General features: G+C 37.0%; 1 protein-coding gene across 3 annotated transcripts in view; it reads right to left on the bottom strand.

Moving 5' to 3' along the window:
• Positions 1–26,638, bottom strand: part of adam12a (ADAM metallopeptidase domain 12a) — a 105,899-nt gene that overhangs the window by 51,896 nt on the left and 27,365 nt on the right. For all 3 annotated transcript variants that reach the window (XM_032573932.1, XM_032573933.1, XM_032573934.1), the window contains exon 4: positions 2,816–2,894. In XM_032573932.1, the coding sequence (XP_032429823.1) occupies positions 2,816–2,894 (79 nt within the window). The remainder of the gene's footprint in view (positions 1–2,815; positions 2,895–26,638) is intronic.

Genomic DNA, 26,638 nt, shown 5'->3' with positions numbered 1-26,638 from the left:
TCTTTGAATTGGTGGCAAAATATAGAACCTTATCAGCAAGACTTCTTTCTGCTCATTAATATGTCTCACTGGAAAAAAAAAATAAAAGTAATGAGAGGGTTCTGTTTACAAATTGTTGATAATTTTTTCCTATTCTTAGGCCTCCAAAACTGTAATGAGGTAAAAGATACATAGACAGGGTATTATATTAAAATATCTATATATATATTTTAGTGGGAAGGAAAAAGGCTGAATTTAGTGCACAGAGCTAATGCTATCGCCTCATGTTTCTTTGATGAGATCATGACTTTGATGCATTACAATAAGGGATATGAATAGACTTTTTGTTTCCGTGGTTCCTGCATAAAACAGAGCGGAAAGTGCTTAAATGTAAATATATCATGTCTGATATGATATTAATCACGATTAGCTAAGATTCATAACTAAAACCCAAAATTATAGTGGGAGAGAGCCCTTTGTGTGAATCCAAATGTTTTTTTTACACATTAATTATTCCAAGCTGACTATTTAATGTCCCCTGATGTGATTGATAATCCTAGTGGATGGCTTTTGTTGCAACACACTTGTTTATTAGTCTCCACATGGACATAGATTTAGTGAGAAGGGGAGTGGGTATTAAACAGGATTGGAGAAAGAGCTGACTCATGCCAGAGCCGCTCCCAGCAGTACCCCATTCGTTGACAGTAAACTGAATCCGCAAGATCCCTTTCCCAGATCACTATATCAGCCTCCTCCCTGCCAGCCGGACAAATAAATTACCTACACCTCAGTCTCAAAAGGTCTGGCTGTTTTCAGGAAAAAGATCCTCCCTTTAATAGCCAGCTCATGAGAAAGGAATGAGGAGAAGGGTGGAGGTCAGAAGATGTTCATGTGTTCCTGTTAGTCGGACAGTTTAAAGGTGTCCAACTTTAAATGACTTAGTTTAATGTAAGCATTCACTTGTTTTGGTATATGCTGCCCGATCCTAAATTTCAAATTGCGATAAACATATTTTTAACTAATTTGGGTCAGGGCCCCTAACTGAATTCAGCTCTTGCTACATGTTGCAAGTGTATTGCCTTTGACTGGACCACTGGACCACTGCAACACTGAAGACAAAGCCATACTAAAGAAATTTGTGCATTTTTTCTGCAGTTACTGAATTTCTAAGAATAAAAGTCGCATTTATTTTATTAACTTTGATGTATATGGAGAGGGTCATTGTATCTGCAAATGCCTGATCTGAAATTACTCAACTCAGCCAGACAGCAGAAAACATTTTCTCCTGATTAGCTCTCGTAAGCAATCACTGAGCCAAATACTGAAAAAAACTTTTTTTTAATGCATCAAATCTAAAAACTCAATTTCTGGTTATAGCTGTATCATACACAATGTACTTTAATGTACTTTCTGAATTTGACAAAAATCTGATTTATGCAAGGCAAAATACTTTCACGCACAAATTGGGATAATCTTGTTATTTTCAAATGAAAATAAAAATGGTACATGTATCAAATAAAGTGCAGAATATCAATCGAAATTGTTATCAGAAGCTCAGATCTCAAAGTAGACCGGCCAGAAAAAAGCCTGATATTTCTACGTCTGTTTATCATCTCAACGTTAACATCACATTTGACATATTAATATCAATGGCTGGACAGCTAAGTATGGGTCTCTCAGAATCTACCAGGCTGGGCTGATACAACTCCTTCATTGTCTTCATGCCCTGGAATGAGAGCTATTTTAATGAGCTGGGCGAGCCCCACTGGTGAAACAGCAGATCCAGTCTCACAGCAATTTTAAGTAGAATATATTGTCTGTTGTACCATATGGATTGCACATTGTGTAATTCAATTAATCCCTTTCTGCTATACACCAAATAGCCATTGAGCTCAAATGCACACAGTGGTTCTGACGATTTCTTGTAACATTTAATTGCTTTCCAAACTGCAGGAGAACAAATCCTCTCAAATAAAGCCAGCTGGTGGAGCTACAAAGCGTAGAAACGGCTCCATGCTACTATAATTACCTTTTTATCTGTACCAAACCTCAAAATGAAGAGCATTTATTGGTGTGATATTTATGCATCCATGGAATATGCTTCCAAAGACCCAGAGTATTTAAATGCTGAGCATATTTTGCTTGGGGTGCTTAATTGAGCTTGATAGATATGAGTAATATTTATCATAGGATTGAAGCAAAATGGCAGAGTATGTAAAAAAAGTAATTTGTGCAGCAGCAGACCAAGAACAACAACTACAGGTATGTGCAAAAATGTAATAAGAGTCAGAGATTATGAAACATTGTAATCCATTTGACAGACTTTACAGACAAATATAAAAGCATATTTTATATAAATATGCTTTCTCAATTTGCCCAGTACAAAGCTCATAAATGAAATTAATATTTCAGTCAGCGTGACTTCTGAAGTGCACTTAAATGTTCACTAATTCAAGATATTCGTGCGGACCTGCATAACAAACCATTTTTAGGAAAGGTTTTAAGCTTATCCATTATAAACGACTTGAGCAGTTCCCTAAAACGAAGTCTATTTTCTGACCTCTGTCTGCATTCATTCCATCAAATATGAATCTACCTGCTGAAAATGGGCCCACTCACCTACACTCCAGGAGCAATTCCAGGTGGCCTAAAAAAAAAGGAATCTGGCTGCAATATCAATGTAACTTTGCTTCCTCAAGTCACCCTAATATTAGCACCATGAAGCAGAACATTCACATGGAAAGAGTTTAACAGAACTCCAACACTCATTTGAGATGCTTGGTAGCAATCCAGAAAACATCACACATTTTGTTACTGAAAATAAAAGGAAACGTACCGTGAAGTTGGGAGGGCCTGTGACTGCACTGCCGTCTTCCAGGTAATGGGTTTCCATATAGTTACCAGCAAACAGCCCCCTGGAAAGTAAAAATAAGAAAACAAACACTTAGATTGACCTCAAGGGACTTCATCAAATACAAAGGAATCAATAATCATGCCTTAAACCGTCCCAACACCGAGGTCCCTGCATGGAAGATAAACCATCTGATGCAATTTAACACGTAAAGCCGCTTTAGGATTGCATAAATGAATCTAAGCAGCTGTGGGCATGGAGAAGGAAAACAGATTAAACAAAGCCTGAAGTGTTATTTTCTATTAAAAAACCTTTCACGACTTGTGCACCCACCATGACAAAACATTCGATATCAATCAATAACTCATTCCATGATACAACAGAACAGAAAGGAGTTCAAACACTGTTGACAAAATACTAAAGAAATTGAAAAATTGTTTTCATTTGCAAGTTTAAACTAATTGGTGGTTAGACTTTAAATAGACTTAATGCGATTCTCAATTTGACTTCATTCTTGTAAGAGATGTGCTGAAAAATTAACTGGTGCCTGGAATCTGACAATTTTAACTTTGCTCAGAGCAACCACACTGTGCTGAGAGCAACACTCTTCAGTGTAGTACTTGTTACTGCAGGAAGACAACTCAAAGTTAGTTATAGCTGCTGTTCGTGGGCTCTTTACAATGAAGTCAAAAATAATTAGGTAAAAACTGGTTATGCAGCAATACAAAACATGGAAGAAACATGCAAGTAGGCATGTTTCACATTACTGAAACCAAACTCGTTTTGTATTTAATATCATTTGTAATAAATAATTTCTGGTAACAATATATGTAGATGTTTTAAAAATGCTATGATATCATTCATCTGGTTTGAAGTCATGTAAGTAAAATGACAGATAAAGCAACAGAGTGAACAGACTTCTTTGATGAAGCAGGTCTCTCTGCCCCAGATATTAAAGTATTGTACTCACAGTCTTACTCTCTAAAAAGCAGAAAGGTAAAAATCTATGTTATGTAATAAAATCAGTATGACTATAAACTACCATTACACTTAATCAAGTCATTTAAGTTTATTTGTATAGCACATTTCAGCAACAAGGCAGGTCAAAGCCCTAACATCGTAAAATATAAATTTTGACAAGTGCCATCATCAAGATCACCAATGCATGTCAAATATGTCGGCCAATGTTCCTTCTGTTATGGTTCAAAAGTAACTCTAAACAGGTGAAATGTAGCTTTCATTTAAAGGAACTCAGTCTTCCAGCTGTTTTGCAGAACAGGCCAGACCTGGAAGACCTGCGTAGTCTGTACGGTTGATACAACAGCAGATTTTTAATGGATTTTGGTGCTAAGCCGTTCAGTGATCTATAAACTAACATCAGTATTTTTGAAATCTTTTCAATGAGCTAAAAGGAGCCAGTGCAAGGATAATAGAACTAGGGTAATGTGCTCTGTCTTCCTGGTTTTAGTGAGAAAGCCAGCAGCACATCCTGGAAACACTCTTCGGGTGACAGAAGGCCGACATTGTAATTGTTTTGATCTGACTCTGAAGATTGAGGTCTTAGTCCATCGCTACATCCAGATTTCAGTCCTGGTCGCTGGTAGCTGCAATAACTGAAGCTGTGCACTGACTCTACCTCATTCCTCTTTCGGTTCAAAAATAACTTCAGCTACTCAGTCCAGTTATTATTCAGTGGTTTCTTTTTGCTTAAGTCTATGTAATACAAAATTATAAGAAATACATGTTTGTAATATTACTAATATTATTGAATAATTGTACATTTTTTGAAAACAAAACTAATTGGATCACACCTAGTTATTTTTCTTCTCGGTAGGCACTATGATGTTGTAAAAAATTTTATATTTTTAATCAAGGTCAACTTGCCGTGAAATTCTCATTCCAGCCAGTCTCATTTCTTTTCTAATTTATTTTCTGAACCCAGGAAGTTTTCTGGGCTCATTATTCCACTTAGAGTTGCTGCTGTGACTCAAGTCCTTTATAATCTTTCAGTTGCTGCCTCAATCTTTACAAGACAAACAAAATGGTTGAGAGAAACTTTTTATTTGGATGAACTTTGCACACTCAAAACCCTGGATGTAATTTTCACAGCGAACTAAGTGATCTAAATTTTACTGTATCTTGGTCATATTGGTGGCTTTTTGTAAGACGTTTTTTGGGAGACTCAGAAAGTCATTTTGTGATGCACAGGCCTCCTTTAAGGCTTGATCCAAATATCTTGCATGCAACATATTTTAGAAGAGTTGTTGAGTACGGTGTCAGAAATGGATGCAGATGAGAAGGATGAGGCAAGGAGGCATGTGAGGATAAACTCCAAGATGCCACTGCTTCACAGAGCCTTATTTAAAGAAAATAAGGATCCAAATTAGTTAGGATACACTCAAAGAATGCAGTCTTTAACATGAGTCATTATAACATGATAGCCTAATAATTAATATAAGATTCTAAAGCCAGTTTAAAATGAAAACATTTTGTCTTTGCTCAAAAAAAATTGCCAATTTAAAGCTTCTCTTATGGTGACTGCATTCTCTCATGCACAGCCTGGCAACTCAGAACGAAATATTTGAAATATATTTCTAACATTATTCAATTTTGTCCTTCCTAACTAGAATTTGGATTTGGCTAAAATCGAGTATTTAATAAATACGATGAATAAGTACAAAGATTTCAAATAGAGGGGCAACACTGAATCAACAGCAGAAAAGAGAACACCATAATGTCACAAAAAAAGTGTCTCCCTTGCACTTTGGCAGTTACATGTGGAATCCACTATTTCTACAATCAGTCCAGTGGACCACAGTGCATACAGAAAGCACATGTTCAATGCAACATTATAAGATATCCGCAGATGTTTGGCTGGTGCTCAGCAGAGAAACAAACCTCTACAGGCAGCTGGCTTCTCTTACTGACCTCAGCACTTACTAACATCCCAGCTGGGAGCTGGGAGGGGGGTTATTTTGTTTGGGAGCTGTCAGCATGAGACACAATGCTTCCCCACCCTAAAGTGCTTAACTGAGCCAAAGACCTGGTAATAATCACAGGATCAAAGCAAGGCTCTAGAGGAGGGAGAGCCAAATAAAATGATGCGTTTCTGCAGACTTAATTAGGTCTATGTTCTCAACTGGACACACAAGCTCAGCATCTGCCCATGAAAAACAACCCAGTGGGGTGAATGTGTCATTTTCTCAGATGGGGGTAAAAAGCAGGAAAATAAATCCATCTTTTATTGTAGCTGCATAATAACACACTAAAAATGCAGAAAACCCATCTGTGTATACATTACATGCTTAACATACATGCAAATTAAGAACTAACTGTTAAGCAAAAATCAGGGATGCCACAAGTTTTGCAAACAGTTTTCAAAAGATAAATGGACCCCGGTGCATTTTTTGATAATCCTGTGAGGATGTCTAAGCACTCAATTTATGACCTCTGGCTTCCCATGTGCTGTTAAGACCTGACATGAAGCCAATACCTCTTAGCCACTTTTCAAAATGGGAAATACAAGAAAACCATTTAAATAGGGTAGATTTGTGTTGATTTCATAAAGCAGAAAGCAGCTTCAAGAAAACAGCTACTCTTCTAAACATTTCTATATCTACACTAAGAGCAATAATTTAGAAAAAACAACTTTTTAAAATCGCACTGTTCTAAAACGTAGCAAAAGCCTTTTTTGTCTTTCAATTTTAAATGTCTAGATGCTAAATTTGCAACAAGCTACAAGAAATGTAACTTGAATGATGGACTTTTGTCAAATTATAAGAAGACTGAGTTTTTTGACTAATAAAAGTCTGAGTGGGTAAAGTGGGAGATAATGACTGAATACATGGAGAACTACAGTACCTTGTTCCCTCTGTTGAAAGGTTTCAATAGGCCGCTGCAATACTGTTTTTTGGAGACATTTCCTCCAACCAAGGAAGATAGCTAAGCAAAAGTCTGTTTTGACGTAGTCAGACTAAGAAGAAGGTAATTCTACATTTACCATGACTTCATAAATCATCAAGACTATATAGTGTTCTTTATGCCGGAGTTAGCTAAGCTGAGCTTTCACGAATCTAGTTTGTTCCACCAGTTTTGTCTGCTTTTTATTGGCTCCCTGTCCCTTACAGAACAGGTTTTTAAAAAACTAAAATATAAATCCCCTTATGGATATTATTACTGTTTTATTACTTACACTGAAAGTGAAGTAAAGACTATAAAGCTTTTTTGAGAAGCAAACACACACACACAAAAAAAAAAAATCATGGGGCTTTGCAACAGACTCATCAAACTGCACTATAATCCAAATTGTGAAAACTTTCCAATGCTTCCCAGCCAGCTGACAACACTTAAGGGAATATCTCATCCATGCCAAGCAATGATCCAACAGCCACCTACATTATGTGCTGAATGCCACAATCCAGCCACCCCACATGGCCTCCGCAGCTCACTGTTTATCAATCAGTGGGAAGTTAATGATGCGAAGTGAAAGGGTGGGGTCACGCCCCTCCATTTAAAATGCATTACCCACAGGATGAGCCCCCAGCAGGGCTCCATGTGACTGACAGTGAGCTGGCACTGAGGGAGACTTTTGCCAATTAATATGACACAGAAGCAGTCTCACAGAGCATGCTGCTTGACATTAAAACAAGCACAAAAACTGAAAATGTGACGCTGCGGGGGGTAAATATGTTTGCACTTCTGCCGAATGAATTTGTTTCCAAACTTTAGAAAACAGATAAATATTTGTAAACATCTCTGCAGATCTTAGTCTCTCGCATATGCTCGCAGTCGACATCTTGAAATACTTCATGAGGGAAATAGGTTTTAGGTGAGAGAGCAGATTTGATATATTAGTAATTAAGCCAATGATCTCACATAACATGAAATCCTGAATGCCATCAAAATCTAAATGTAGCCAGAATTTATTGCCATTTTTTCAGCTTTTGTCTCAGCCTACAATCTTTCGGCATGGAGTTTGTATGCTTTCCCTGTGCAGGCATGGATTCTGCATGCATACTCTGGCTTCCTCCTTCGATCCAAAAACACTACGATTAGGTTAATTGGCTTCTCTAAAATTGTTCTTAGGTGCATAGGCGTGTGTGTGCGTGTGCATGGTTGTTTGTCCCATCTGTCTTTGTGTTCCCCTAATGTTCATTTTGTCCTAATGCAGTAATCATGAAAGCAGAATGGTGACATGAAAGAGACATAACGCTTTAAAAAGATTACCCAACCCCACGGCAAAACTCACAATCTCATATGGAAGTGAATCCTGCATGTGAGAGCAAGTAAAAAGCTCATATTTGTCAGATCACTGGGAAGTTTTGCAAAAGTAAATAATTTAGATGAAAATTATAATTGGTGTTAGCAACAGTTTTGTTCTGCATACAACGAAAATAGATTATGCCAGCTGCTAGAGTGTGCATATATCTTCTTCTGCTGCTGCTTCTGCTGCTTTGGTTTAACTTTGTGAAAATTGCGTGCTTTTAATTTTAAGACTTTTTCTTAACTTCTTCAAACAGTAAGATGTTCAGTGGTAGATTTACACACTTGTATTGTTGTAACCAGTAGGAAAATTCAACTGCAGTGGTCACTCTTCTGCCATAAAATGAAGCACTAAGATGTTTCATTCAAAATATTGCAGAAATATACAAATTTGCACTAAAATCTTGTAATTTGCACAGAAACAGAAAGATAGCATCCTTACGCAGCAATTTAGACAGGTTTTTCTGCAAAAACAAGTTAATTAGGAGTTTAGATATTCCTTAATGTTGCAGCTATTTGGCAGCAAACATAATTTGATTTCTATAATCAATAAATTAAGGCAGTAAGAGTGTGTAGAACTTCATAAATGTTAAATTTCACAAGGAAAAGCACATTTATTTCTGGTGGTGGAACTTAAGTCACTAACTTTCTATGACTACTACAGCTAGCTGAGGCTGCTCTTAATATTAGAGAACAAGTTAGATCAATGGGAAGCAATTTTGGAGTAACACATTCCGATATGTCTCATTAAACGTATTCTTAATAAGGACTTCTGAACAAACTGGAGTTAAGTGTGATAAATGAGAAACTGGAGTCTGACAGTGGGTATGAGGCAGGATGTTTGTAATGATACACAGACAAACATTTAGACCAAATGACATCATATCCAAGGAGGTACATAAGACGCACAAATACCTCCTCCTGCTGCAGTCAGTGCTATACACTACATTGAAAATGAAGGACTTGTGAGGAAATGTGGTGCTAATAATGTCCCTCTGCTTTCATGTGGCAAGAACCTAGCTTCGCTTGGAAAAGTCATGGGGGGAAATAGAATTTCTTTTGCATGAGAACCCACCCTGGAGCCAAAAAGAGCTTGCCTCAGTGTTAGAAACTTCGCCTTTTTCCAGCAAGGGAAAAAGGCCAGTTGTTCTGGCTGTGATCTCTCTGACATCAGGCAGCGCTGGAGGCCTGTGCCAAGTAGAGCAGAGAAGCAGAATTCCCCCCGCTTACCCTGAGCTCAATGTAACTTCCAGCCTACATGAAGCATGTCATGAACACAGGCACTAAAGCATGCCAGGAAATAGGAGGGTGGAAAAGGGGGTAAAACAGCAACCAACAAGAACAGCAAACACCTCAAAGGTGTGTTTTTTTGTCAGGTGTCAAAAAGTCAATTGCACAAAATTTAAAGCTATTCGTGTTTCATTAAAACCAAGCAGGATTGTTGGGCTTTTCTCACAGTTTCAAGTTATCATAACGGCCTCATTATGATTCTTAACACCTGTGTGGCATCTCGGGGATGGATAATTGGCCCGTGAGATGGTCAAGCGGAATGGTCATTATCAGCGGAAGCACGCAATTACCGCGGTGACTGTCACCTGGAGATTGATGTGGTTAAGCCCAAGCATGCCCTGTGAAATCAATAAAATGTCATCTCTGAGCAGTGTCTGTGTGATGGATTACCCCACAGGTTCTCAATTACAGAGACGGGATGATGAATACGACCCTGACAATGGCTAAGATAATTGGAATAAGGAAGCAAATGTGACGCTAATCTTTGATTAAGTGTGAAAATAATGCCTTGAGAAACACAAGTAATTTAGTTACTACAACTATATACTGTATATATATACAGTGTGTATATATATATATATATATACATATATATATATATATATATATACACTGTATATATATATATATAGTAATAAATGACAAAAATAACCATTTAAACTAAAAATCAAACGTGTGTGTATATATATAGTAGTTGTGTTGTATTTACTTAATGTGGAACTACAATAATTTCATCACATATGATCACTAGAGCGAGAAATAGAAAAAGACCCAAGAGGAATTGCAGAACATATTCTGTCATCTTATGTGGAGTGGTTGTTACAAGCAGTTTGAAAGGTTAGCACTTATGCTTTCTGTGACCTGAGTCCTTACAGGAAAACGGCTGAGTAGAAAAGTTTCAAAACGAAAGTGAGATATTATAAGCGTTTGAATATAATATCAATCGCTTATAACATACACATTCGTATCGTGTGTGTACACAAATAAGGAAGCAAATGGAATAGCCTAAAATCATTCGTATCCATGCCAAATTACGGTGTACCTCTAATTTTGCCAGCATGTTTCTACTCAGCTGAAGGAATAATAGCATTCTGAAGTGACATCACCAGAATCTTAATTTCCCCTTGAAAGTTGGATCATATGGGTCATTCCCTTAGATGCAAAAATGTGTTTTCCTTTTGTCTGTGCCTCCCCACATTACACTCCTGCATGCCTATTTCAACTTTCAAGAATAAAAAACATTTTAAAAAACAAATGTTTTACTGATCGTTCATAAGTTAAAGATGTAGAGTCGGTTTTTACACATAATGTTGTCTTCCCTCTCGTGTTTCTTCCTCTGTTTTTACTTGACATGCGATGTCGAGTCACATCTGGCTCTCGTTTTGTTCTCTTTACTCTGCCAGAACATGTCACTCAAAAGCATAAAATGCACACACTCAACGGTATCCATGACAGCAGTCAAACTCAATATTGCATTCATGTGCTCTCTAATTAGTCAAAAGCTGGCAATCATGTCTTATTTCTGTTCGAACAACATAAATAGTCATTTTATTGCTCATGATATCACTGAGGGCTAGGGGGGAAACTAATCTCATGTGAATAATTAAATGCAGCTGATTTGCTCTGTGTGAACTCTAACGCTGTATTGTAGGTCAAACTGTCTGTGGTGCATTTCTGGTTCTCATGATCACAATCAACTAAGTGGCATTCATCAAAGTTTAATGGAAATAAAATTTAAAAATGGCTAATTTTGGCCACTTTTCAAAAATGTATTTTAGCAACTGTCTAGTTGTTATGTGAAACTAACTAAACACCTTTACTGATGTGGATCACGAGACAGACGATCCTTCATCCTTCTGTCTTGTCCTATCTGCCTCCAGGGCTTCTGTTCCTCTAAGGCAGAGAGCGTGTCTCTGTTCTGGCTGTTCTTATCCCTCAGGGGGATTCTCTGGTTGTGTGCGGGGGTGTGAGAGAGTCGGAGAGGGAAAGTGCGTCTCTTGTTGTGTGGAACTGCGCCTGCATGAGTTTGTCTGCTTCATATGATTTATGAGCGTCTGTGTGGGAGAGTGTGTCTACACATGCAGCCATAGCCATAGACTGTGTTTGGGATTCACACAGAGAGAGTTCAAGGCTCGTGGATCATGCAATACATTCTGTACTTTCAACACTATCAGTAAGCTGCAATACACCCCTCATTTGATTTCATGAAGTCAGCACATCTTGCGCTGGAAAATCAGGAATCAGTTACGAAACGTGTTTCTCAAATGTTTCTCAGACACATCGAGAAAGCACAATGAAAAGGCCAGAACAGCCAATGTATTTGGGAGAGCAACTTTGAAAAGTGTGGTCTGTACAAAGAGACAAAGAAACCGCAGCTGGATTTGCCTTGTAAATTTTTTATAAGCAAGTTTACTTAAGAGGTTATCCTTTTGTAGCAAACCTTTAACCTCATCAGCAAGATCAAAATTCAAAAAGTGGGTAAGTTTAAGAAAAAAACAACTAACTTCATATAAATTATAACTTGTATTCAAAACTGAACTGTAAATATGCTAAAGTAATATAGAATTCAAATATAAAAAAGACCCCTGAAAAGTTTTCTCATTTTGTCAAATTACAGCTTTGGTGTGAAATAGCTCAGGCTTAGATTAAATAAGGAGTGCCAGAACCAGAGAATGTCAGTTAGATTTAAATCGCTGCCATTCTAAGATAAATTCAGGCTTTAATCTAAATCACTCCAGTGCAGCTAAAGTTGGCTGTTTAGGTTAAACCTTAAACTCAGGATTTCTTAGTCTCTAACAGCTTTTCTTCAAGTCTTATTTCATATTTAACTCTATTCATCTTTCCGTAAACTTCATCCAGCTTCCCTCTTCCTGCTGATGAAAATCATCCCAGAAGAATAATGTTGCTATTACCATGTTTGATTATGGAGCCAACGCGTTTGTTTTCCGCACAGAAGTCAAAAAGATTCACTTTTGGCCTCATGTAACCACAGCACCGACTGCTGCATCATCTTTTAGTATGGGAAAAACTTCAAACTGGAACTTTTATAAATTTCTCTCATCAACTCTTTATTTAAAGCCAGATTTGTGTTTGTGTTCACTAATGTTCTCTGAGGCCTTTTCAAAACACCCTGATTTATACTGAGATTTAACTAGACCAAATGTGCTACTTTTTAATTATACAAACTTTGATGTTAATTGTTTGCACAGGTTTTTATTTACGGGTATCAGAGTAAAGGGGGCTAAATCTTCATGCAACTCATAAAAATACTTTCACAAGGCACGATAATAGAAGCCTATAGATAGAAAGTGATTTATTTAATATTCTACTTGGCTTAGACTAATACACAGCCATAAGATTTATGTACAGCTTGAAAACACACCCCTTTGTGTTTTTCCAATAATTACTTTCTTTGTTTGTGTGTTGGATCATTGTGCCACAGGAGAGTACTTTAGAGAAAGCACAACAGAAAGGTGAGAGTAAAGTCATTCTTCGGTGCAGTCAGGTTATTAAAACAACTTCCAGGAAACCCATTAATTAAAACAGTTAGCAAAAGAACTGGCCCAAGGTAGCAAAGGTCAAGCATGAGCTGGATATTCACAGCAGCCTTGTGCTTTAACTAATAAGCAACGACGGAACTTCAGTTAAACCAATTATTCTTTTCATGACACAAAAACCCCCCACTACAAACACTTAAGGATGTTTGTACTTGTACGCTCTTGCCCCATTTGCATTCCTTCAGTGAAATTAATAAATAAACCACTTTTATCCGCTCATATAAAAATGACTCACATGCAATTAAAGCTGTAATGATGGCATTGAAAGGAGGAAGAAAAACAACTGAGATATTAATTTTCACTAGAATGTATAGAAGGTCAGAATCTGAACATCTTTGCAAACATCACTCCCTTCGGGTGAGTCAGGGATAAAATGTGTAATCACTGTATTATGTTCCACAAAGGATTCATTTTTTCCTTTCAAATAGTTTATCAATATATCATACATATAATTGTAATAGTATGTAAAATGATGCCGTTTACAATGAATCAAAAAAGTTTTAGTCATATGCTTACGTGGAGCTTACATCATCTGCATTATTTCCATAAAATATTAGTGTTTTATTTATTTCTATGAACAGTCAGTTTCCCAAAAGGTTTTTATTGTACAATACATTTTTTAAAAACAAGAATTTCTGGGGAAAAAGATTACTTTGTGTGAATTTACTCTAATTTACACGTGTTCAATATAATAAACACAGACTAAAAAACATTTATACTAGAATATTTCAAGGGCTTCTTTGCAAGTCGAACCATACCATATACAGTAGTGTGAAAAGTTTGACATTACTACTTAGCAATTCATATGACACCCTTTGCAATGTGATGAAAGCAACTTGTTGAAGTTTAAACCAAGCATCATAATGGAGAAGAAAGAGTATCTGGAATGGTTGTTGGTGCCAGGCTCCCTGGTCAAATATCCAATTGTTACAACCAACATATGAATCCACAACAGGTCAATCATTGAACCACATGGGCTGCAATAGCAGGAAACAACACCAGTGGCCGCTCTTGCTTTGTTAGCTGACTGTTCTTGCCCAACTTCATCAAAGTTGGACAAACAATTAGAACAACCAATACCAGTCCAGTGAGTCTCAATTTCAGCTACAGCATTCAAGTTTCAAAGAATCGCATTTGGCTTTATTGAACATAAGCAGATCACTGTACTCCAGCTTTTTTAGAATGTGACAGAATGTCAAGTTTGCATCCATGATGCTCTAAAATATATATGAAAAAAGACAATCAATTTATCTGGTGGTAGCTATTTTACTCCATCTGTCAGCAAAAGCACTTTGTCCTCCTAAATGTATGTGAATTTACAATGTACTTGTGACCCCTTTACTAAGGAACTGTTCATGATTTAAAAACATAAAACAGTGTCAGGGAGTCAGGCTTTGATTCCTCTGGGTCCCAGTACCCCACAGCACTCCATAGCCTCTTTATCAAACCCCAGCAGTTCTTGTTGTTGTTGGCAGCTTACGCCTATCATCAGAGCAGAAGGGATTATGGGATAGCGAGTGAGGAGGTTTACTACTGAGAAAGACTGAAGGAGACCCTTCTATGTCCCACAACCCAACTGGGAATACCTAGACTCTATGACAAGATGACATATGCTGAGAGAGAGAAATGTGAAAGCTTATGTACAGGAAAATAGGAAACTGCTTTCAGATTTTGTCAGACAAAGCAGAAAACTTCCCCTTGCTTTTTCTTATGTTCTGCTAGTAAGTCACATCAATGTGACACCCTCAGCCCTTGTTGGGAAATGAGATGGGAAACCAAAAGCGTCTGTTTTGTGCATGCCATGTCGATAGAAGAGGTTTGCACTTTTTTTCTTTTATCACTAAGCTTAACTTAGTGATGAAAGAGGTGTTTGAACTCTAACTCCTACACAGGTTTCCCACTATCGCAATTTGAAGTTTTAAATGAGTCACTAGTGCAAGGAGAAAGACGGCAACAAAATCGACCAAAAGTTTAGAGCAAGAAGAAGTCTTGTCTGCGTTTTTCCATCATCATTTAATTGAAGTTAAGGCAGTTATTTCGGTCCAATAACTTTTTCAGACAATAACATTGCTCTCCAAGAAGATAAATACAGTGTCTTGGAAAAATATTAATCTCTAAACTTTTTCACATTTTACCACACAGACGTCAATATAATTTGTTAGGACAGACCAACACAAATTAGGACATAATTGTGAAGTATAACCAATTTATGGTTTTTAAAAGAGTAAAAAGAGCAAAAACTAAAAAAGCTGCCAATTGGCCATGTCGGAGATCCATAGCTGAGGTGGGAGAATCTGACAGGACAACTATTAGTTCTACACCCCACAAGTCTGACCTTTATGGAACAGTGGCGGGAAGAAAGCTTTGTTGAAAGAAAGATTTATGATCGGTGTGAAACATTTCATAAGCCATAGGGGAACACAAAAAGGGGAAAAAAACCCTGTTCTGTTAGATGAGGCTAAAACTAGTCTTTTTGTCCTTCGCATCCATGTCTGAAGGAAAACCAACACTCTCACCACCCTGAATGCACCATCTCTCCTGTGAAACATGGAGGTGGCCTCATCATGGTGTGAAAATGCCTCTCTTCAGCAGGGACATAAATAATGGGAAGATGGACTGAGATAAATACAGAGACAAATCAGTTAAGACCTTCACCTTCCAGCAGGACGATCAACCTAAACATAGAAATACAATGGTGGCGATAAGATGCATAGTCATGTGCAGTCAAAGTACAGACCCAAATTCAGTAGAGAATATGTGGCAAGCTCTAAAAAAGGCTGTTCTGCCTGGAAGAATGGGCAAAACTGTTTTTTCTTGAGAAGTGTAGGCCCTAAAAGACGTGTAGCCATGATTACAGTGTAAAGTGGTCTGTATTGACTATTTGGGATGATTGCAAATGCATCCCAAAATGTTCACATTTCTATTTGTAAAAAAAGTTTCAGAACTATGTGTTCACTTGTGTTGGTCCATGACAAAATATTCCAATGAAATATATTGACATTTATGGTCGGAACGTAGCAATATGTGAAAAAAAAATCAAGCAATGTAAACAGTGAATTATAGTCAAACAGAAGGAGTAAACATCTTTCCCATCAGCTGGCGGAGACATAATCCAGTCAGACCACATCTAATTGACCATCTGATGACCACACGACTTCTTGACTCAGACTGTGACCCCACATCCAGATAACACGGGTCACAAAAGGGTCAGTGGACTGTGAGAGTGGGAGAATGGGATGGAGGACGCGCCAAGCGAGCATTCGCTCCCAGCTGACACTTACTCACACTGTAACTCCAGTAAATCTATTAGTCTGACTGTCAAAGGGAGGATGGAAGCCAGGATGGAGAGTTTGGACTGATTACCGACGTGGTCAGCAAGAAAAAGAGGTCGAAAACCTCGACTGCTTTTTGTTTGTCCCCTTTGGCAATCCAGAGCCTTACAAAAACAGATAACACTTGAATTTATGGATAGCATTTGCTCAGATAAGTGAAAGAGAACTGGAGAAAATAGACAAGAAGAGAAAGAAAAATAGTGAGGAAAAAGGATAGTACTAAAACAAATTTTTTGTGCAACAAAGCCATCCATAATTTTTAATGAGGACACGTTTGCATATTGCAGATCATACCATTATAGACTTTTATAGTTATTTCTGGCAGTTCATACTCACATGACAGATTATACCTTACACCTCTGCTTTTTTCTGAAGTGTGAAAACAAAGCAATATTCCTTCAGGGCATACAAATCAAATAACTAAAGTCAGTGTGTGCGCTCATGCTCTACTTTCATAGCTCTATCAGATAAGCCCCAGGAGACAGTTATTTTATGTTGCTAGTCATTTCCCTCATGTCTTAGCACAACAATTTTGGCATAATTACAGGTTTTCTGTCAAGGTGCAAGTCTACATGTTTGAATACTGGTAGCATATATGGGCACTCTGCTCTGACACATTGTGCTTGGTTATTTTTTCTTTTATTTGTAACCATAGTTGCCGACATATCAGCTGTAAAAATAAGAGAGTGACATAAAGCTGCAAGTTTCAATAAACTTTGCAGACTTTTTCATTTTCATGTGTGTAAATATGTTGCGATAAATAGATCAAGATGTTAAGAAAAATAGTTTTCTGATACATTAAATAAAAGATGAACGTTGCCACCATGCAGCGATTGATACAAGGTCAGCTTAAGTTACATATTTTATATTAAAAAAAAAAGAGTCATTTTTATGTGCAGGAGCCTTGATACACACAGCTCCCTGAGCCATGGCTTGAGAGACCACTGCTTCCCTTAGATTTCTATTGAAATCTACTGGCAGGGGGGCTGAAGAAAAGATCTACCAGCTGGAGCTCAGAGACTCCTGTGGCCTGATGAAAAGAAAAAAGTATAGAAAGGAGAATAAAAGAAACATTGTCCTACAGAAAAGGTCTCTTTAACCAAGCCTTCGAGTTGAAAAGTCAGTAACAATATCTTTTTCCATTTTTTTAGTCTGTTAAAAATGTTTTTTTTTTCTTTTTTGGACTTTACTCATATCTCTACATCATATTGTTAAATGCAAGAACTTCTTTCACTCTCAAAAGCCATGTTTTCTTTTATATTACGATTAAGATGATCTGTGTGCTCGGTAAAAAAAAAAAAAAAAAAACTTAAAACAGGGCTTGAACAAGTTCAAGTCAAGTATCTTGAACAATGTTATTTTTTTTTTTAAATGATAAGTCAAGAGTCTTCAATGTATTTTCAGAGAAGACCTTACGTGGACCATGCTCTCTCTCTCTGTGCTCTTGATAGTGATAGTGAATTTAAAAAGTAAGTAAACTATAAGTAGTGCTATGTTGTCAAAGGTTTGACTGAAGCATGTGATTTTATAGTCCTGATTCGGTAACCATTTTCAGGTTTGAACCTGGAGAAGGTCAAGATCTGTTTGTCCTGTCTGTCTCTGTGTTGCCCTGCGACACACTAGCAACCTGTCCAGGATAAACCCCGCCTCCCAAAACGTTCGCTGGAGATAGGCACCAGCACCCCTCCCGACCCCACCAGGGACAAGGGTGTACAGAAAATGAATGGGTTAAATACTTTTTCATGGAAATTTATTAATTTTGAATCTCAACATTTTAGCATCAAACAACTTTCAACACAGGAAAAAAAAAGCTACTCAAAGTTACCCAAGGGAACTAGCAAAGATAAAGCTACTTATGTACTCTTAACTGTTGTTGCTCTGGGGATGCACATTTACAGGTGTGTACATGAGAACCACAACACATAATAACACCCAAATGACTCCATACGTCTCTTACTGCTTTCTACCTTAAAGAGAGAGGCAAACTATTGTAAGACCTTTCTAGCGTGACTACCAAATTAATTAGGAAGATGGAGTCCAACTGCTTAATTACAGCTCTAAGCCTGGAAATAATTGGTGCCTCTGAGAAGGTAATTCAAAAGAGGGAAGCTCCATCCAAAAGTCCCCTTTTGAAGGAAGCAGTTAAAAGGTGCTGGCTATGAATGAAATGAGCCCATTTCTAAGGCCCGTCTTTGAAAATAATGAATCATAGTATACCATGGCCTTGCAGCCGCAAGCAGGGGGAGAGACGGTACAAAGGAGAGGGTTAAGTTTCAGTTCATTCCTCCTTCAGGTTTGGTACTTGTGAATAAATTTTACAATATTTTATATGTTTATCTATTCTAGATGGCAGAAAATATAAAAATGGTCCACAAAACTGGTCCGATAAAGGGGTTTTCCCCAATGAATGCTGTAATGTTTAGTGTTTATGTTCCAAAAGGCAATCTTGAGATTAAAATCAAAGTGGTTAAGTGTCAAAAACTGAAGTCCCCCGAATGTAGTCATTTATGACAGACTCAAAAAAAAAAGAAGTCAAGACTTATACACTCTGACAGATATACAATATTTGACCGCATCTTTATTTAATTTCATTAGAGACAACAAAAGATCACTTTAAACCTGAAAAGATGAATTATATTATTTTGGACTCAGCTGTATCCTGTCAATGTAAATTTATAGTAATTTCACTCTATGCTCCCTTTAATATAAGATGTAGAGGACATAATTATCATATTTTAATTTGATGTCTTGATCACAGGAGCATCGATCTCTTGAATGCGTGCAAAGCTTGTTGGTAACTATGCCTTTTTGTGTCCTAGCACAATGGCTGGTACTTAGTTTTAAGTCATTGCAGGTAGTGAGGAAAAAGTGATGTTCTGATAAGAAAATGCTCCATCTGTAAAGCTTGATTAGATACAGTTCTTGCCTCACTCATGGATTAATGGAAATAGAAAAGTTGTTTACAGTTTATTAAACAGACTCTGTGTGGCTCAACTGTCAAGAACAAGAAGAAAAACAGGGTCATAGAGTTATATTTTAGCCACAGAAGGTTGTTTTTGTGTGTGGTGCCTTTAGCCTTCTGTTTGTTTAGCTCCCCAGGACAGGCTGCTTCCCATCTGTGTGTGTGTGTACGTCTTCATGGAGAGGCGCAACAAATCAAAAATAATCAGCAGTTCAGTCTGCCATATGTAGTCTAATAAACAGCTAGAGTGTCTTGATAAAGCATTTTTAACCCTTAAACTTTTCCACATTTTGTCATGTCACAACCACAAACTGCTATCTATATGTGTTACAGCGACACAAAGTGTTGCAGCTTGCATTTATAAAGCGTGATGAAAAGAATACCTGGGTGTTTTTTTTAAATAATAGTCTGAATTTGTGTACACGTGTATTTAGACCCCCTAATTAAGCATTCTGTAGAAGAATCTTTTCCTTTCATTTTTTTTGTTTGTTTTGTCTCTACTAGGTTCTTTTCAAGAATCCCCAGGCTAAGTCAGATAGGATCGAGAGGATTTTTGAACAACAATTTTAACAGATTCAGAATTTGATTGAGGTCCTGACTTTGACTGTGCCATTCAATCACAAACTGCTTTCAAATAAACTGTTTATAACTGATTGTTTATTAGCCTTGTCCTACGGAAGGGCAAATATCAGCCACAGGTATTACGCCCACTGCAGCCTGAACCAGTTCTCTCCCAGTATTGCCCTGTACTTAGTTACATCAGACTTCCAACTCTGCTGAAGAAAATCATCCACCCAGTTTAATGTATCCTCGTGTTTCACTGTGGGGAATGTGCCTGGATTCAGTGTTAGTTTTTAATACAATATTAATATTAATATTGCTGCATCCCCCTGAGACACTTTTGGTCAGTTTTTTAGAGTCAATTAAAGCTCCATCTTGAATAAGCAACAGAAGATGCCTCATAATTATGCACACCTTGATAAAAGGGTGTTGACCTCTTTAGGCCACACCCTCCTTCTTTGCAAATACACATCACTTGTTGTGCTTAAATTAACTAAGCATTCCAGTTTATCCAGGTTGGGGTTAAAAAATGTGCCTAAAAATTATGACGCAGTCATAATTCTCACTCACCTAATAATTGTGCACACCGTGTTGATCAAGAGCAGGTGGAATTGAGTTACTTGTTGCAGATAAACATGCAGCCAGACCTCACACTTGTGAGACGTTTTCTTTCCAAGTCATCTCTCAATGGAAAACAACACATTTAAATATTGGCATAAAGACATCTGGGTGTGTTTCTTTTGCGTTGTTTTCTATTTGCCTCACTGCACAATAGACTGCACAAGACAGATAGCATTCCCCTAAGCACCTTCAGGCTAAACATGATCAGCAGGAATACCCCCGAAGTGCAAGCAACCAGAAACATTCTCCATCCAGCTGAGGAGCCAAGGGCCTCTTTCGCAGTGATCTTGTAGTCCATTACAAATTTGAGCTACAGATGGAGTGCATGCTGCATGTTTAGCTTGGGACCCATCTTGCATGCCTGGAGGGTGGACAAAACATTCCGAACTACAAAGCAGCAAAGTTGCTCAGCCTGAAGTGGATCCATGCCCCAAGATAACAGCCAACTAACTGTCCCCACTGGAATAACAGTATGCGACTCATTTTTGTGTATGCCCTGTATGCAGGAAGCTGAGTTTTAAAGATATCTTAAATGGTCAAAGATCCAGGCACTCTTTACTTGATCATATAAAAGCTTGACAGCATATGTCCTCCTCAATCCATGTCACTGGAATGCTTTTTGGAACGAGTTATTTAGCATTTGGAGCCCTTAAAGCAATTTTTTTTCTTCATGGGGTTTTGTTGAGTAGCATTCAACAATTAATGTCTCACCAACAGAAAACAGAAAAAGTCAAAGGTGTCACTGTTCAGAAAAACAGCTTACTAGTCAGATCCTGCAGTATTACATCAACCATTACACTGCTTTCACTTGTGCATAAAGAAGCTTTTACAATTAGGATCAAACTGGTCTGTTATCAAAAACTCTCTAAGTATTTAGCATAACAGAACATGATTAGAATCACCACCCAGAGCAGGGGCGCCGTATAAGGGGGGGAAAGTTAAGACAATTCCAAGGGCCCCTGACCAACAGGGAGGCCTCCACATTTTTTTTTCATAGAAATTAAATAAAATGGGGCCCTGTCAATTACAAAATTAATCATATTGTGTTTTCTAAAAAAGACAATTTTTTGTTTTCAGTAAAAATTACATTTTACAACTCCCAGACCAAAAAGCACATATCCATATTTGCACTGAATCCTCCCCTGGATCTGCATGAAATGTTTCGTTCCTGCTTAGCGCTTGATGCTGACGGTGTTCAGCAGCAGCCAGTAGAAGACAAGAATAACTGTGGTGGTTATTTTCCTACTAAAAAATTTTGAAAATCAGTTTTTTTTAAACAAAATGTTTTACATATTTGTTACAACTGCCATTATATTGTGACAGTACAGCATGAGAGATAATGTGTGAAAAATCTATTTCCTCTGCCTTCTTCCAGTGCTAACTAGAAACAACCAATCAGTGGCAGGAGAGTTTTAGTGCTGTCAATCACAATCTTATGTGGCTGCTCATCCTCCCTCCCCTTGCTCTGTGCTATGCTGTAGCTAGCGCAGCCTGTTGTGAATGCTCAGTCTGGTTAGCACAGTATCCAATGATGGCAGATAAATGGTTTTCCTGTAATGATAGGTTGTTTCTCCCACTTTAGCATATTTAGCAGTGAGTGAATGGGGTTGATTGACAGCGCTAAGACCGTCCTACTGGTTCTGGTTGGTTGTTTTGGCCGGAACGTTGCATTACTTTAACTAACAATAGTAGTTCTTGCTTTATGTATATTTTGCACGCTCCTTATGACTGTTGCTTGTGGGGAGAGCCATTTCAGTAATAGAACAAATGTAAGCAACCTGCTTGCGTATTGTATGTGAACTATTGTATGTAAAATTCATGAGCAGTAAATATTGTCCTAGTATCAGTATTGGACCAAAGAAAGCAAGGCAGTTGCAAGCCTTTAAAATTGTGATGCTTTTTATGGGTCAAATAGATTCAAAAATTGTAAACTGCGCGGGGGGGCAATCTAATTTTTTGTCATGGGGCCCAAGATTCCTGGTGGCGCCCCTGGCCCAGAGTACCTGTTCAGTATAAAGATAATCTTAGTCTTTTTCACAAAACAGTTCCATCATGCAGCCAGGACTTCCTAGTTAAAGACACTGCATTTCAAAAGTACATTTTTGATTAAGTAAAATAAATGGTCTCTGTATGCTTTGTCCTGAAGTTTGTACAGAACATCTTTCAGCTTTAAATCACATTATCAACACACAAAGTTGGCGGACCCTTACATATGTTGGTCGTTCAGGCGTTCTCATTACCTCCTTTGTAGGATCGGAGGGGATTGCTGACCTCAACTTCCCTTGCCACCTCCGTCCTTTAAACCTGCTCAAAATGCATTTTAAATGGTTTGTGAAATGACCTAATAAACACCTCTACAAAAAACTCAATCTTTATTCAGTGTATTTCAACTGAAAATACAAAAAACAAAGAGAGAGAGAACGGCATCGCAAGTTAGATTTGTTCATCAGAACATCTGAGTTGTATTAACAAAACATCAACTGTGATGCAATGAGGAAAGTCTGAGACTTATTACTTTGCTACTCAGAAATCTGGGACAATTCCAGAAGACACTTTTGCATGCAGCTGTGTGGAATAAATTGACCCAACCGCTTTTACATTAATTTAAGCATTTACTCCTCAAACGGATGTAAAACTAAGCAGTTGTCTACTGGAGAGAGCTTTATTTTAGAAACACACCAGTTAATATGTGCATAAAAATCCTTTCAGCAGCCATTCTTTTAAGCAAAAGTTGGAAAAGTCAGTTCAGGCAGGGACACATGCTGACATTTAGCTCCAGGCAGCAGGCGCCCTTTGTAAGATTGTCCAGGGATGCACTAGGAATATCTGAAGCTTAGGTTTCATGCCTCCGCAACGACTCATGCCAAGAAAGAAGATACACCAGAGAATGCACCGTATTTCAAGAAATGCAAGGAGTTTTCATCATTTTTAAAACTCTGCAAATCTCATGAGTTCCACTGTCGCTACACAACTAACCATCACAGGAATAACCACTGAAAAATTTAAGTAAAGGCGTCTAAAACACTCAGCATTGTGGAAATTTTTGATTCCAAGCGCACTACCTAAAAGAAATCTGCCATTGGCATTTTACTACAAAATTAGAAAAGCTTCTTATATAAAAAAAATTTAAAAAACACTAAAGGTGTTATCACCTTTCAGCACATAACGTTGTCTAAAAAACATTTTTAAACTGTACTGGTTCGTAAACGCACAGAAAAATAAGGGTTATTATTTAAAGTTAATAAAATTCATTCTTACCTAGAAAAAATAATCTGCATCCAGACTAGTTCCCAAGTTTTTTCTTATTTTAAAAGTTATTTAATTATGCCAATATGTAATTTGACATTATGGGGTCTTCCAAAATAGAGCTCTATAATGACTAAAGGTTTTACTGAAATACATACATGGACCAGAGAAGCACCACCTAAAAACAACATAAATAAATAAATCCCCTTCCTATTAAATAAAACTTCTGGGTATTTTATATGGCAAATTTTTTACATTTATTCCTAATAATCTATCAGTAATGTAGTAAACATAAAATACAAAATAAATCGAGAAAACATTATCCCAATTCATAGGATTTACTGTTAAATCCATAAATGTTGTGAATGCTAGAATTGTTTTAATAGCATGATTAAATGTTTAAATTATTATTATTATTATTAATACTACTATTTTTGCTGATGACTAATTACTGATATTAAAATGCTGCCAGCAGACACGATGCTGTTGCTGCATTTCATCTTTTCACATTTCAAAATGTGGTACCAATTTTACTTCCAAATACTGTTTCCAAAAACAGTTTCCAAAACAGTATTCCTGGAATATTAGTTGCGGAAAATACAAGACATTCATTTATTTAAATATTCTCACCTTTTAAAACTCTGAGTGTTACATGTCAGAAGTGTATCTGTGTATTTTTTTAAATGAGCTCCAGTTGATTTCACATCTAATTTTCATCAGAAACATGGAGCTGTCATGCAACAAGAGAATCTGAATACTTGTTTCCTATGAAAAATTAACCAAAAGTTCAAAGGGCTGAGATAAATGAGAGACCAATGACATATACACTTCTCCGCTCAACTAATAAGCTTTCAGTCTATAAATAATTCTGTCACTCTTGACAGTTTGTCTGTTTGTCTCAGCCTTATTCCTTGGCCTATTGCTGTCCTTACTGTTGTCTTCAATATTGTCTATGTCAACTTTTATTAAACTGGATTTAATGCAGACATTAATTCCTGGAACTTTGGCTGTTCTCTACAATTCTGTCTGTCCATATACGTTTGCTGAACTTCTCTAGGAAATTTACCTCACTGTCTGGGATTTGTTTTGTTTTACCATATTTGGACAAAACCCTATTTCCTACATTATTCTTAACTCAAAATGACAAAAAAGCTGTAAAAAATTCCACTGAATATTCTTTCAAGATGCTGATTAACCATTATTGCTCTTCATTTTAGGTAATTAGATGACATCATTCCAAACATGTAGGTCAGATAAAGCATACTTGCCAATACAGAATCATTATCATAAAAAAAAAACATCTGGTTTTTATGATTCTTAGAAAAGCAAGGATAATAATACCAAACAAGAAACTCTGCATTACACCAAAGTGTAATGGGATGAAAATTCAAACACACTATATATACAGAACATATTAGCCACTGTTACAAAAGTATGTAAGTGCAATGCAAATGTAATAGCAACTGCTCTATAATGTTATGTTATCTTATAACCATTCACACTCTGTCTGCACAGTGATGAATGTTCACTGCCCTTGTGATGCCAAATACACAAGGGCATGACAAAAAAAAGGCTGACATGACACAAAGTTAGACTCATTTTTATGATATTCAGGTAATAATGATTTAGGGATTTTCATATGCTAGAATAGAGCACTGAATTTGAAACCCAAGTTGATCTGGTGACCATTGGATGTGATATAATATGCTTTCCAGTCAATCAGAATATGCTTTCCAATGAGGCTCATTTGACATATTAAAAGTACCTTCTGAAAATAGAAAATTTTAGTTAAGTATTAAACATACTTTTCAATAAACCTACATTTCTGCATTAATTTTTTTGTTAGTCTGATGTAATTTGCTAATCGTTAATATCATGTTTCCATTGACCTAAAATGGAACATCATCATAACAGAAATAAATACTTGAAAAAAAATTCTGAATATAACTAATCCAGATAATGAGTTTTATTGAATTGAATTTCGAAAATAAATTAACTTTTCTGTAACAATTATAGAAACTGCAACATACTGGCTGTAGTGATTTTCTTTTAATATTGTCAGAAGAAAATTGATAACATAGACCACAATAAACCCAACTAAATATCAGTTGGAGGATTTATTAAAGTTTTTTTTTATATATATATTTGCAATATTGTTTTGCTATTTTTTAATCTTTGTTAGTACCCTGTTAAATTAGTAAGTAACAATGGACCTTTGAGTTTCTATGACATGTGAAGATATGCAGTAATAATAGTCCACCATTGGCTAAACATTTCATAGCATATTTAATTTGATTTCTAGTTATGCCAGCCTTCCAAAGATTTCTGGGAAAATTTCATTGACATGATAATTTGTTGGAAATTTATATTTGTTTCTTTCATTTTATCCTGATAGGTATAATATGTTTGTTGGGTGTAGAAACTTGCCTGACTAGTCTGGAATTTTACCATAAATGGAAATGCTCACATTGCTTAGTTTGGAAAGGTACCACTGTTGGTTTCTTATGTTGAAGTTGCTTAGTTTGGACCTGAAAGGTTGCAGTTTTGATTCATCGCTTCACAGAAAATATTTCTGGCCTGTTTACATAGCTGTGAGCAAATTGGAGCTGACTTTTCTTGTGCTTTTGGGTCGGTGGTGGTGTACGTCTTGGAGTTCAGGAAGGGAGGCCTTCGACTTTTTGTACGTGCTTAGCTGTGGAAAGTGAAACCTCTAAAGTGGCAAGCCTAGCTGCAGGCCTTATGTAGGGAGTCAAGGGTTTTTGACCACTTGCCATCCCAGGAATTTGGTGCAAAGTGTTGGTAGCTTCCTCTTTCCTCCATTTCCATGTGGTCGAGCCAATCTTCCGTCAACTTTAAACTTTGAATGACTACAATTGCAATCCTTGTGTACTCTTTCCCTTGTTCGTGCAAGACAGTTTTTTAAATTTTTGTTAACTTTTACAATTACAATTTTCTTGACTTATACATTTCTATCATG

The sequence above is a fragment of the Xiphophorus hellerii genome, chromosome 10 (assembly GCF_003331165.1).
Source record: "Xiphophorus hellerii strain 12219 chromosome 10, Xiphophorus_hellerii-4.1, whole genome shotgun sequence".
In the NCBI taxonomy this organism is placed as follows: Eukaryota; Metazoa; Chordata; class Actinopteri; order Cyprinodontiformes; family Poeciliidae; genus Xiphophorus; species Xiphophorus hellerii.
The sequence above is the reverse complement of the archived record's forward strand: the minus strand, read 5'-3'. Positions and strand labels throughout refer to the sequence as shown.